This window comes from Rhineura floridana, chromosome 1 (genome assembly GCF_030035675.1).
Source record: "Rhineura floridana isolate rRhiFlo1 chromosome 1, rRhiFlo1.hap2, whole genome shotgun sequence".
Classification (NCBI taxonomy): domain Eukaryota; kingdom Metazoa; phylum Chordata; class Lepidosauria; order Squamata; family Rhineuridae; genus Rhineura; species Rhineura floridana.
The window spans coordinates 302,892,918-302,907,528 of NC_084480.1; the positions used below are offsets into that span (position 1 = coordinate 302,892,918).

The window sequence follows — 14,611 nt, forward strand, 5'->3', positions numbered from 1 at the left end:
TGGGTAGAACCATTGAAATTAATAGACACGACTAACTTAGACCCATTAATTTTGTTTGGTTTACACTGAGTAGGATTTAGTTAAATAAATGTCTCGTTCCCTCTACTGAATTGGGATAAACTGCTTTGATTTCCCCAAAGTAATACTGTTCTTCTCTCCATTGTGTTTACACAGCCAAGAATGTCTTCCAGCTGAGAGCTCACATGTATCAGGCCAGGGGGCTTATTGCAGCTGACAGCAGTGGACTTTCTGATCCCTTTGCCAAAGTTACTTTTGTTTCGCACTGTCAGACCACAAAGGTAAGGGCAGAAAGAAGAAAAGGCTGCTTGCTGCTGGTTTTTTTTGGGGGGAAGAGTATAAGAAATGGAGCCTTTCCCAACCTTTGGGCCCCCAGATATTGCTGGACTGCAATTCCCATCATTCCTGACCACTGGCCATGCTGACTGGGACTGATGGAATTTTTAGTCCAAAACATCTCAGGACCCAAAGGTTGGAAAAGGCTGCTCTACACCACAAACAACTATTTTCCAGCACTAAAGTAATCTCCCAGCAATTGCTGAGCAGGTATTAGAAGCTGTGGTTTTTAAATGAACCTGGTCATCTGTGGTGAGTAGAATCCTATAAACCTGCCTTGTTACTGAGTCAAAGAGCTTCTGTCCCTTCCGGCTCAGTGTTGTCTACTCTGACTGGCTGGCAGTGGTTCTCCAAGCTCTAGGGCAAGGCGGTGTTTCCCAGCCTGGTTATTACCTTTTCTAACTGGAGATGTGTGGAAATGAACCTGTGATCACCCCAAACCATCTAAGAAAAATTGGTATATGTAAGTAAGTTTCCATAAGCATATTGTTTGCCAAATCAGCATTGTGCTTTGGATGGCTTTTTGGACTGGTTATTGCAGGAGTAGCCAACTTTGTGTCTTCCAGATGCTGCTGAACTGCAGCTTCCATGATTCCTAACCATTGGCCATAGGGGTGGGGCTGATGAGAATTGGAGTTCAACGCCATCTAGAGGGCACCATGTTGGCTATCCCTGGGTTGTTGGAATTGTGTTGGTGATGTGTGTGTGTGTATGTGTGTGTAATAGATTTTACATTTACTATATCATTTTCATTTTGTTTGGCTTCTTTTATCCCTCAGATTGGCTGAGATTGTGAGCCACTTGGGAGCAAGACTATTAACATTTAGAAAAACTGTTGTAAGCTGCTCTGAGCCCATGGGATAGAGTGGGATGTAGACTCAAATAAATTTGTCTAATTTCCCTTTCAAGTTGTCTATGGTAGTAGGCATCACTATGTCCTGCAGCAGGGAATTCTATAAGTCAATTGTGTGTATATTAAAAGTCTTGTTTTGTCTGTCCTGATTCTACTACCCATCAATTTCATTAGGTGACCACAAGTTCTAGTGTTTTATGACCCTATCTCTATCCATGTACTCCACGTCATGCAAAATATTATAAACCTATAGCATGCCCCCCTCCTTCTCTTATGTAGCATTGTAATGTTGCAGTCCTGTACATGCTTACATTCTACTGAAATAAAGGGGACATACATCTGAGTTGACATATATCCATTTGCACTGTAAATCTTAAACAGTATGTCAGACTTTATATATGCACAAACAATGTTTTCTATAAATAATATATTTTAGGCAATACATGAAATTGTTTTTTATCATGGTATTAACGCTCCAATAAAGAATAAGTTAGTGCTGCAGAAGCCTTCTTTCTATATAAGGGCATTCCAGCAATTTCTGTTCAAGTGATCCCCACTCACCCACCCAGTTTCAGTACTTTTTTCTTTCTTTAAAACATAATTTTCAGTGTTTGCCATTGTGAACAGTTAAGAGGCTGCTTCCACAGGGATCCTAGCTCAGTAGTAGAGCACATGCATTGCATGCAGAAGGACTCCCTGCTATCGCCAGTAAAAATGATCCGATAGTAAGTAATGGAATTGACCTTTCTCTTTCAGAGGTCACATCCACACCACACATTTAAAGCACATTTATACCTCTTTAACAGTCATGGAGAATTCTGGGAACTGTAGTATGTTAAGGGTGCTGGGAATTGTAGATCTGTGAGGTCAGCACCCTTAACAAACTACAGTTCCTAGGATGTGACCTATGTCTCTGGAGAGCTTCTGCCAGTCACAATAGACAACCTGTCCAGTCCAGTTTTATAAGGCTAAATGCTCAGTTCTGAATTTCCTATGGACAGAATCCAAAAAAATGGCATACTTTGGGTCAATGGCACAGAAGCATTTGTCATTGTACTGAAATGCACCTGACTTTCTGTGCTAGTAATGTGTTTTCTTTTGCACTTCAGAAACTGAAAGTCCATTGTAACCATAGCTTCGGTGGGGGGTGGGTCTTGGGCAAATTGCTATCTTTCAACTTCAGAGCTCCATCTACTGAAGAAAAGAGGGAGAGAGAAAGTTGGAGGTCATCAACATAATATAGGCCGCTTTTCAACATTCTATCATGCACCAGTGTAGATAGAACACACCACAAACAGATAAAACTGTGTTGATTGGAGCCAGCTTGATTTTTTCAATGCCTGAGATCACTAGAAAGCAGTGGAGGCTGGTCCATTAGGGTAGATGAGGCATTGCCCCACCAATCTCAGTCTGCCCTCACCTGCCTTCCTTCTTAATTACAACCAGCCAGGGACTGGCTCTGCCTGTGATTGGCTCTGGCTCCACTTACTGTTGGTCTTCCTGTCTTCCACCCTACTAGTCCTAATGTGTACCAATCACCACTGCTAGAAAGAGAGAGGAAATTTAACCTGAAACCCAGTGGTGACACCAAGGGCACTGTTTACTTTCTCCCATGTACGTGTACAGGTGTCATTCAGAGAGAAAAATGAAATTCTGCACTTGGGGACAGTTTTGCAGTGGTAACAAAAACTATCCATTCCCTCTGACAGGGACAACGTGGTTGAAAGCAATGTGTTTCTGTGCACAGAACTCCTTCCCATTACATATCAGACAGGCACCATCTCTTCTCTTTTCAGTGCCTGTTGAAGACTTCCCTTTTTCAGCAAGCCTTTGAGATTTTTTAACCCAGAAGGTGTCTCTGTGAGATTAGAAATTATGTTTCTGTATGATTTTATTGTTGATATTTTTTACTGGAAAATTGCTTTGGGGTGTTTCATGGGAAGCGGTTCATAAATGAAATTAAATCAATCAATCAGAATATGAGCAACCAAATTATTTATGACCTAGTCCTACAACGTGAATAGAATGTCTCAAGAGAGCTCATAAACAGTGCAGATGTCCTGTGTACTTTGCTGGTATTTCTGCTGCTTTATTAATGCACTACTTTTACCCTCCTTTAGATCATTCAACAGACTTTGTCTCCAACCTGGAATCAGATGCTGCTGTTCAATAATATTCTGCTTCATGGGGATGGGAAAGAAATTGCTGAATTCCCCCCAGTGATTGTTGTAGAGCTCTATGATGATGATGCAGTGGTAAAGATGATTGTTTATTGGGGGGGGGTTGTTGAGTCACTATATTACATTCAATCACATAGCAAATAGCACTGAACATGCAAACAATTAATACAAAGCTCTTTAACTGCATACAATTTTCTGGCCTTTTGAATAGAGTACAGTCTCTCTCTCTCTTACATATTCCACTTCTACCCACCATGGGGAAAAGGCTAAGCAAGGCACTGATGCTTTGTCCCTTTACTAGGGACAGCTTTTGATTTCAGAAATACTGGAATAACAGAAGCAAATTTAGGGCTTGAGGCAGAGTCAGGTTCTACCCAGTTGGTCTAGTCCTAGAGTCCACTAGTGGTCCATGAGCTTCATTCAGGTGGTCTGTGATATGTCCCTATTAAATATTCATATTGATTTTTTAAATGTATTTTACTGCTTCTTTTATTGTATTGCAATTTGAATTCCATGGAATGCAAATTGTAACACAATAAAATGCAATATAAGAAATAAAAGAAGCAATAAAATACAATTAAAATCATACAGCATCTAGCATAGTGCATTACAGTTGTTACAACAAGCAGAAATACCATGAAGTGGTCCACCAAGATCATCAGCAATATCTAGTGGTCCATGGGAAAAGGTTTGGGAACCACAGGGCTAGATCATAGAGCAGAGGTGACTAGCCTATGCCCATTGGCTGAATTTAAGGTGGTGAGGACATCCCAGAGGGAGATAAGGAGAGCAGGAAGAAAAAGCTAAATAGATGGATTGATGGAAAGAGGAAGATGGAAAAGCCCTCTGCAAATGATCAGTTCAGAAATAGAGCTAGAGCAACCAGCTGGATGGGAAGGAAGAAGGGGATGTGAGACTGAAGGAAGCAGGGTGTCAGGAAAGGAGAAAAGGAGTGCCCCCATTGTCTCTTGGCTCTGACCCCATCTGACCCCCAGGCATATGAGCCCTGACAGATTATCCCCAAGTGAATGTGGCTCATGATAGGAAAAAAGGTCCCTCACCCAGTGGGAACTGGTGGCTCCATGTCATTGGGGCAGTGGAATCTGCTCCAGGCTTTAGTACGAACCTAGGAACAGTAGCTGTGTGAAGGGTAAACTACAGTTCACAGGATTCTTTGGGGCATGTCATGCACTCCAAATGCATGGTGTGGATGTAACCTAAACAGCCTTTCTGTATATCCCAGATTCTGGTTGCTGGGGTGATTTTGTATGACCAGCAAAATGTGCAGATAAATGATGTAATGCTGAATATATATATTTTTAACATCTAGGGTAAATCAGAATATATTGGCTCTACCGTTGCTGCCCCTGTAACAACATTGGCTGGTGAGAAATATGAGCCACCTAAACTTAGTTACCACCCAGTCTACTTTGGAAATCTTTCTGGAGGGGATCTCCTTGCTGCATTTGAGCTGCTGCAGGTGAGCTTAGAAGAATTTTCTTATCACTGTTTTTCAATTGCGAATGTATGAAAACAACCGGGGTAGGAAAATACACAGTATTGGGGGGGGTGTTTTGCTGGGACAAGCAGATGCAAGCTGTTCTTTCATGTGTCTTTTCATCTTTCCAAAGTTCTCTGCTGCTGCATTTTGCATATGTGTGCACAATGGCCTGGTTCACACATAACGGTAATCTATGGTTTATGGAACAATGGTTTATTAAACCATGGCATAGTGTTATGTGTGAACCTAGCCCAGCATCCTAACTATGTTTATAGTTAAAGATCACTTGTTAATCAAGTTTTGTACTTGGTTTATAAAATTTAGTTAACATTACCTATATCTTAATATTATGTGTGAACACCATTGGCCTGATCCAGCAGGCTTTTCTTATGTTCTTATGAACCTAGATCTCCTCCTTAATCATGGTTAAGGAGCTGTCATTGCCCAAAAGCTTCAGAGCCATGAGTGAAGAGTTGCAAATAATGCAAACCACTCTCAAGGCTCATCTGCTCTCAGTGGTGCTTTTAACTATTCTATGACATAATAAACCAAGGTTTAAGTGATTGTCTGCCCTATGGCTCAGCTTTACCTATGGTTTATTAACTATGGTTAACCATAGTTTAGCATTATGTGCAAACCAGCCCGATGAGTGTAAATACTCAGCTGCTGCCTGAAGCAATAGATGGGGTTGGTTGCTCATGAGAAAATTGATCAGTGGGGAGGATTCCATCTGGGCATTTGAATCCTTCCCAACTGGCAGATCTGCTGTTTTGGTAAGGCTGGCCAAACTGGTGTCCTTCAGAGATTGTGGACTACAACTCCCATCATCCCTGACCATTGACCATACTGGTCTGGGGCTGATGGAGGGCTGGCCCAAGACATTTTGCTGCCTCAGCAAAGGACAAGATGGCATTTCATATTTTTGTAGATTAAAAGAGCATGAAAAAATCACATTTAAATAGTACACACTTTCCCCTAAACTATGCATTTTGTATGCGTTCTTCTAAAGTATGCATTTTTAATGTTTTCAATGCATTTCTCTATAAAACACATATTTTGTGCATATTTTTGTAAGCTACATGATAAAACTGGAAGAAATGCACAATCTGATTGCATTCCAATCAGTATTTAAACCTTAGGTCAGTTTGGTTAAAAAGGCAGACTGAAAAAAAATTCTCCTCCATCCCTAGTTCCAATGCAGCCCGAGGCTCAAAAAAATATATCAAAATACATTTAGAATTCATATTGGCAGGGAAGATACTTACATGTGTATTTAAATATGCATTCAAATGTGATTTTTGTGCAAATGAGGATTAAAGTGAAAATGGGGTCAAACAGATTTATGGGTGGATATATGTGAAAGTGACAGGGGCTTGAAATAGACAGATTTGCCCATCCCTGCGGAGTCATTAATATCAGCTTTATGAGTTGGCAAAAGTCTGGAAGGCTTTTTTCTCAATTTACTTACAAGTGCTTTGGGATTGTGCTCATTGCAAACTGTTCTATATATAAAGGGCAGTAAATCGTATTATAGCTATCACCACACTCCATATTGCCGTAACTCACCAGCCTATTTAGACAAGTCTTTTCTGTGCTTCAGCAAAGTATTCAAGGCAGCCTTTCTTTTTCAGTATACGTCTAAACTCTCCCTTTTGTTTTTTCTCAGTCAATAAAAAACAGATGGTACCCATTCGATAGGTACAAAAACCTGCAAACCTTATTTGTCCCCCAAGAATGCTCCTTGATGCCTTAGCCTTTCGAAGAGAAATAATTTAACTTTATAGCTGTGAAGCACTTTGAATAACATTTCATTTGTGAGCAGTGATAATTGCATTATGACTCTACCAATAGATGCATGTAATTACACTGAGGCTATTTTGTTGCAAACTCTTCTGTCTCATAACGAACCTGTAGAAGTAATGATTGTGTAAATCAGACTGCTCCCTAAGAAAATTGAAATTTAATATTTGACTCGGGAAATCACAGTGGACAAGCATGCAGTGGAGGCTGCCATTAGAGTGAGTGGGACCCACCTTACCTTGCCCTCAGCAGCCCCCCATCTGCCTGTCTTCTTCTTTACAACCAGTCCAAGGGGTGGCCCTCAATGTCAACTTCCTCCTCCTCAGTCTAAGTGTTGCCGTTATAGAAGTCAGTAGAGAGGAGAAACTAGAATTTGTTGACCCTGCCTGTCTTTGTCTCCACCTATTGTTGGCCTTCCAGCTTTCTGCCCTGCCATTCCAAACAGGCACCAACCACCACGGCCAGTACAGATGTAATGTTCTCAATCTTCTAAGGGTGCCATCAGCTGGGTATTTGCTCTGTTCTAAGGTTGAGTCTAACTATGGCTAGATTCAAGCCACAGAGTTTGCAGTGAGAGTGAGAAACTCTTTTGCTAACCTAGGTTAAACATGGTTAGCTTTAAACAGAGTTTGCAAACTAGGTTCTAATTAGGGAATGGAAGGATTGGTCAATTTTGGTTTCTCAGTTTCTTGTTTTTCCAGTCCTAAATTTGGTTCTCCACATTTCTGCAGCAATTCGTGATTTTTTAAAAGAAGTAAATCCTCATGAAAATTCTCCAGAATTTTTCCTACAAAAATGTGTTTTAACAAATGTACACATTTTTGCAAGCAATTTCTCCTAATATAATTTTATTATTTATTTGTTTATTTATTTATCAAATTTATATCCCGCCCTTCCTCCCAGTAGGATCCCAGGACAGCAAATATTATGCATAACAGAATGCATTTTTGTAAGTTATTTTCACTAATATACTCATTTTTATGCACACTTTCCCCTGGTATATGCATTTTTGTAAACATTGGTTGGAGAACTGCATCGCAAAATTCAGATAAGTGCAAATTTTGAAGGATGGATGTGTTTTGGTTCTCATGTTGCTTCAGAAAGTATAAATTTTGATACATTTGACTTTAAATGTAAACTAAATCAAATTTCTCTGCCATTCCTAGTTCTAATCTTGCTAGCAAAAAACTGGTCTGAAGCTAAACATGGTTAACTGTAACATAGGTATTGCCATGATTCTGCTCTGCTCCAGAAAGACAAGTAAAGGGGAACTTGCATGCATAGTGGAAGTTAGGAGGCAATGCCTGGGCCCCACAACATGCTTAGGAGATCAGGAATGTCACATATTCAGTGGGCCTCTAAGATGCTGAAATATCCATTTTGGTCTGAAATAGACCATTCTATTCTGCTGTGTATTTTATGGATAGAGCCTCTGGTGACATTTTACTTTGCTGTTCCAGCTGGTTTTTTATGATGCTATTTTTACTGCTGTCTCTTTGTTTCATCTTATTAAGATTGTTCTAATCTGCGCTCTACACTGGGGATGGAAATCTGTGGCCCTTCAGGTATTGTTGGACTAGAGCTCCCATGAATCTCAGCCAGCATGGTCCATTGTGAGGGATTACGGGAGTTGTAGTCCAACAGTGTCTGGAGGGCCACAGGTTCCCCATCCCTGCTGTACACATTTAACTGGGAGTAAGTCCCATTTAACTCAGTAAGACTTCTTGCTGAGGATTGCACTATTGTATTTTTATTTGTAAGCTGCCTTGAGGTTTCGTTTTTTTATGGAAAGGCAGGGTGTAAACGGAAACACACACACACATGCAACACCCCAAACTCTGTAGAATCACTTGGATTTGGGAGTGGGGGACAGCAATGAATGTCTTCCAGTAATAAGCTCCTTGAAACCTTTGTAGTAGTCAAGGAATTAATTTCCTTTTCTAGGTCATTGGCTTCAACCACTACTTGGATTCAAGTAATTCAGTAACACACAAGAGCTTTCCAGGGATCTTATACCCATTGACTGGGTATAGGTACAGCAAAACAGCCCTCTAAATCCTTTTAGTTTTTTCACTCTTCCAAAGTTTGTGCCTAATTTTAGCCACAGTAAATGCAAACAGAATGAAAGCCCAAAAAGAGATCTTTACTGTTCAATAAATAGGATGGAATTTGTGGAACAAGCCAACCACATAGCAGATGATCCAAAACTGGCCTTAAAACTGGAGGTGTAGTTTCAGCAACATTGTTGTGGCTACTGTGGAGTAAATGACTGTGTCAAACCATGTATGCTACTAAGAATAAGGAACATGGGAAGCTGGCTTATGCTGTTGGTCCGCTAAGCCCAGTGTAGTCTACACTGACTGGCGAGGGCTCTCCAGGGTTTTAGTCATAATAATAATAATAATAATAATAATAATAATAATATTTCAGCAGACACATCTTCCCCACCACATACTCTAGGACAGGGATGTAATAAGGCATTGTTTTCCATTCCGCCCTGTATTTGTTGCATGCAGCACTGTTTCTGTTCCACTGCAGTTCATCTTTTGGCAAAAACTACGTTATTCATTTCTCTGTCACTGTCTCAAAATTGCGTAACTTGCATAGTTAATTACATAATTTATGTTGTCATTACGTCATTCCACACCTTTCAATTCAGTGCAAAGGAAACGCAATGCAAATGGGGAGGGGGAATAATTCATTATGTATCATTTGCTGGCTGAAAGCAGTAACAATTAATGCTGGATTGATTTCCATTCTGGACATGGGCCAAATAAGCAAACATTGGCAATTCCCACTCTTGTTTCTGTTTACATGTGAATTCTCTGACATCCATACTCTAGGGGCACCCCACGCCTGATCCTCTTGGCATAACTGAAAAAAAATGGCCACTGGTTCTTACAAACCTTTTACTGTATATATGTGATGGCCTTGCAGTGAGGATTGTTGGAGAATCTCTGGTGGTCTTTTTGAAAGCAGCATATCTAAACAGTAAAAAAGTGAGGTGGTTTCATTTTACAGCTCTCTGAATCTGGTCCTGAAAACCTTCCACCTGTGGATCCTCCAGATGTCAGTATGATCTACCCAGTCCCAGCCAACATCAGACCCATCTTAAGTAAATACAAAGTAGAGGTGAGTTACTAAATACAGAGTAGAGGTGAGGTGCTAAGACAGCCAGTGTAATGTAATGGTTAAGGTGTTGGACTATGACCTGGAAGACCAGGGTTCAAATCCCCCCTCATCCATGAAGCTTACTGGGTGGCCTTAGGCCAGCTGCTGTCGCTCAGCCTAACTTACTTCACAGTGTTGTTGGGAGGATAAAATGGGGAGTGGAGAATCATATACACCACCTTGAGTTCCTTGGAGGAAAGCTGGGATATAAATAAATAGCACATAGTGTCAGAATTTCTGTCCACGCCAGTCACTGAGGATTTTCTGTTCAACCATAGGCTTCAAACAAACATACTTTTAAACAGGAACAGCTGCTGTGGGGAAAGTTCTGCTTGTTCTGCCTTCACACCTGCGCTGGTTCTAGATCTATGACTCTCATCCCTCCCCTGCCACCCCAAAAATCCCTTAGCTAGACTTTCCACTTTGGTTTTTTTTTTTTTGTTTTCAAGCACTTGCTTGCATGTTTTTTTCTGCTCAAATGCTAAAAAAATAGGTTGTTTCACATTCTAAAAACTGTTCAAAGGGGGATGGAGCAGAAATGTGGCATCACAACTGACAACAAGGGCCATCAATCAGCACTCTGCACAGCCTTGTGTCAAGGAGGAGAATTATATGGCTTCATAAGTGACACAAGGGCTGGCCAATCAGAGCTCTCAAACCAGGAAAGCACATTTCTCCTAAGGTCGATTGAGGAGAGAAGGTTTTTACAAGCACCCAAAATGCAGCGTAGGGAGTGTACTTCCACAGAAGGCTCACTGCTAAAGCCATGTAATCTGTTGTACACACTTTTGTTGAAGAAGTTTAAAACCCAAATGTTCTTCAGAGTATATCTTGTTTGCATACCACTTGGGTCTATCCCACTTTGTCCTCCAAATACCTCCATGAGTTAAGCTAGGCTGAGACTAGATAGTGACTTGCCCTACGGCAATGAACTTCACGGTCAAATAAGGCTTTGAACCCAGGTCTTTCCAGATCAAGGTGGACATTGGTCACTTCCAGACAACCTGTTTATTGATTAGTCATCCTGATTTGTTTGCACAGAGTTTACAAGGAGGTTAGATGTCATCAGCTATTTATTGAGCATTCATCAAGGTTAGATAATATTGTGTCAAGTAAATGTTATCCCAACACTTCCCAGTGCATTTTCCCATCATTCTCCTTATCACAAAAAGTCTGGGGTTTTGGGGGGGGGTTGTTGTGCAAGAGCTCCAAATCAACTTTAATTGTGCAATTAGAATTTGCTGGAGTGTGATTGATTCTGTCCACACCAGGTCTCATGCACTGTACCGTATATTGCTCGGAACATAGGAAGCTGGCTACCTTATACCATCTCAGATTATTTGTCCATCTAGCCTGGTATTGTCAAAACTGACACAGCAGCTCTCCAGGGTTTCAGGCAGGGACGTTCCCAGCATTAACTAAAGATACTGGGGATTGAACCTGGGACATTTTGCATGCAAAGCATGCGCTTTACCCATGAGTGATGGCCCTTCTCTGTAGATTCCAGTGTTAAATACTTTCTTGTAGACACATGAGAAATGGATGCAGTTATACAGATTCCAATTATTTGTTGTTGGCAAACGATATGCTTATTTAGTAGGACTGAAATCATGCTGGATATAAATCTTTGAAAATGGCTCATTATTGTCTCCTTTCCTCACTCCTCCTCAGTATGTAAATCAGGTTTTTTTTTTTTTAAAAAAAGAAGCATCTTGAGGTGGTGTTTGTCATCATTTCAGGTGAAGAAAATAGCCCCGTTCAGCCTGAGAATGCAAGGGCAAAAAGTGTGTAGGGGGCCAGGGGAACATGCACTGGTACCACCCCCAACATCACTATGCCTGCTGGGCATGTCCAATTCACCCCCATTTTACCTTGAGTGGGAAGGTCTGAATGGGGCTTCTACCAGTGTGGTTAGAAGCTTCCTTGCAATCAGGACACTGATAGTGCAGTGTCCCTAATTGTAGAGAGACTTCTAAGAGTATTCAGCTGAACACACTTAGAAGCCTCCTTAAGATCTTCCAGTTAAATATGTGAAGGTTAGGAGTGGAGGATAAGAACATAAGAACATAAGAAGAGCCTGCTGGATCAGGCCAGTGGCCCATCTAGTCCAGCATCCTGTTCTCACAGTGGCCAACCAGGTGCCTGGGGGAAGCCCGCAAGCAGGACCCGAGTGCAAGAACACTCTCCCCTCCTGAGGCTTCCGGCAACTGGTTTTCAGAAGCATGCTGCCTCTGACTAGGGTGGCAGAGCACAGCCATCATGGCTAGTAGCCATTGATAGCCCTGTCCTCCATGAATTTGTCTAATCTTCTTTTAAAGCCATCCAAGCTGGTGGCCATTACTGCATCTTGTGGGAGCAAATTCCATAGTTTAACTATGCGCTGAGTAAAGAAGTACTTCCTTTTGTCTGTCCTGAATCTTCCAACATTCAGCTTCTTTGAATGTCCACGAGTTCTAGTATTATGAGAGAGGGAGAAGAACTTTTCTCTATCCACTTTCTCAATGCCATGCATAATTTTATACACTTCTATCATGTCTCCTCTGACCCGTCTTTTCTCTAAACTAAAAAGCCCCAAATGCTGCAACCTTTCCTCGTAAGGGAGTCGCTCCATCCCCTTGATCATTCTGGTTGCCCTCTTCTGAACCTTTTCCAACTCTATAATATCCTTTTTGAGATGAGGCGACCAGAACTGTACACAGTATTCCAAATGCGGCCGCACCATAGATTTATACAACGGCATTGTGATATCGGCTGTTTTATTTTCAATACCTTTCCTAATTATTGCTAGCATGGAATTTGCCTTTTTCACAGCTGCCGCACACTGGGTCGACATTTTCATCGTGCTGTCCACTACAACCCCAAGGTCTCTCTCCTGGTCGGTCACCGCCAGTTCAGACCCCATGAGCGTATATGTGAAATTAAGATTTTTTGCTCCAATATGCATAATTTTACACTTGTTTATATTGAATTGCGTTTGCCATTTTCCCGCCCATTCACTCAGTTTGGAGAGGTCTTTTTGAAGCTCTTCGCAATCCCTTTTTGTTTTAACAACCCTGAACAATTTAGTGTCGTCAGCAAACTTGGCCACCTCACTGTTCACTCCTAATTCTAGGTCATTAATGAACAAGTTGAAAAGTACAGGTCCCAATACCGATCCTTGAGGGACTCCACTTTCTACAGCCCTCCATTGGGAGAACTGTCCGTTTATTCCTACTCTCTGCTTTCTGCTTCTTAACCAATTCCTTATCCACAAGAGGACCTCTCCTCTTATTCCATGACTGCTAAGCTTCCTCAGAAGCCTTTGGTGAGGTACCTTGTCAAACGCTTTTTGAAAGTCTAAGTACACTATGTCCGCTGGATCACCTCTATCTATATGCTTGTTGACACTCTCAAAGAATTCTAATAGGTTACTGAGACAGGACTTTCCCTTGCAGAAGCCATGCTGGCTCTGCTTCAGCAAGGCTTGTTCTTCTATGTGCTTAGTTAATCTAGCTTTAATAATACTTTCTACCAGTTTTCCAGGGACAGAAGTTAAGCTAACTGGCCTGTAATTTCCGGGATCCCCTCTGGATCCCTTTTTGAAGATTGGCGTTACATTTGCCACTTTCCAGTCCTCAGGCACGGAGGAGGACCCGAGGGACAAGTTACATATTTTAGTTAGCAGATCAGCAATTTCACCTTTGAGTTCTTTGAGAACTCTCGGGTGGATGCCATCCGGGCCCGGTGATTTGTCAGTTTTTATATTGTCCATTAAGCTTAGAACTTCCTCTCTCGTTACCACTATTTGTCTTAGTTCCTCAGAATCCCTTCCTGCAAATGTTAGTTCAGGTTCAGGGATCTGCCCTATATCTTCCACTGTGAAGACAGATGCAAAGAATTCATTTAGCTTCTCTGCAATCTCCTTATCGTTCTTTAGTACACCTTTGACTCCCTTATCATCCAAGGGTCCAATTGTCTCCCTAGATGGTCTCCTGCTTTGAATGTATTTGTAGAATTTTTTGTTGTTGGTTTTTATGTTCTTAGCAATGTGCTCCTCAAATTCTTTTTTAGCATCCCTTATTGTTTTCTTGCATTTCTTTTGCCAGAGTTTGTATTCTTTTTTATTTTCTTCATTCGGACAAGACTTCCATTTTCTGAAGGAAGACTTTTTGCCTCTAAGAGCTTCCTTGACTTTGCTCGTTAACCATGCTGGCATCTTCTTGGCCCTGGCGGTCCCTTTTCTGATCTGCGGTATGCACTCCAGTTGAGCTTCTAATATAGTGTTTTTAAACAACTTCCAAGCATTTTCGAGTGATGTGACCCTCTGGACTTTGTTTTTCAGCTTTCTTTTTACCAATCCCCTCATTTTTGTGAAGTTTCCTCTTTTGAAGTCAAATGTGACCGTGTTGGATTTTCTTGGCAATTGGCCAGTTACATGTATGTTTAATTTAATAGCACTGTGGTCACTGCTCCCAATCGGTTCAACAACACTTACATCTCGCACCAGGTCCCGGTCCCCACTGAGGATTAAGTCCAGGGTTGCCGTCCCTCTGGTCGGTTCCATGACCAACTGATCTAGGGAATAGTCATTTAGAATATCTAGAAACTTTGCTTCTTTGTCATGACTGGAACACATATGCAGCCAGTCTATGTCCGGGTAGTTGAAGTCACCCATTACTACCACATTTCCTAGTTTGGATGCTTCCTCAATTTCATATCTCATCTCAAGGTCTCCCTGAGCATTTTGATCAGGGGGACGATAGATCGTTCCCA

At 41.4% G+C, this 14,611-nt stretch overlaps 1 protein-coding gene across 1 annotated transcript in view; it reads left to right on the forward strand.

Annotated features, from left to right (window-relative positions):
- FER1L6 (fer-1 like family member 6) overlaps positions 1-14,611 on the forward strand; it is a 132,163-nt gene that overhangs the window by 66,080 nt on the left and 51,472 nt on the right. The window contains exons 20-23 of the mRNA XM_061606195.1: positions 175-299; positions 3,328-3,462; positions 4,718-4,867; positions 9,710-9,820. Coding sequence (XP_061462179.1) covers positions 175-299; positions 3,328-3,462; positions 4,718-4,867; positions 9,710-9,820 — 521 coding nt within the window. The remainder of the gene's footprint in view (positions 1-174; positions 300-3,327; positions 3,463-4,717; positions 4,868-9,709; positions 9,821-14,611) is intronic.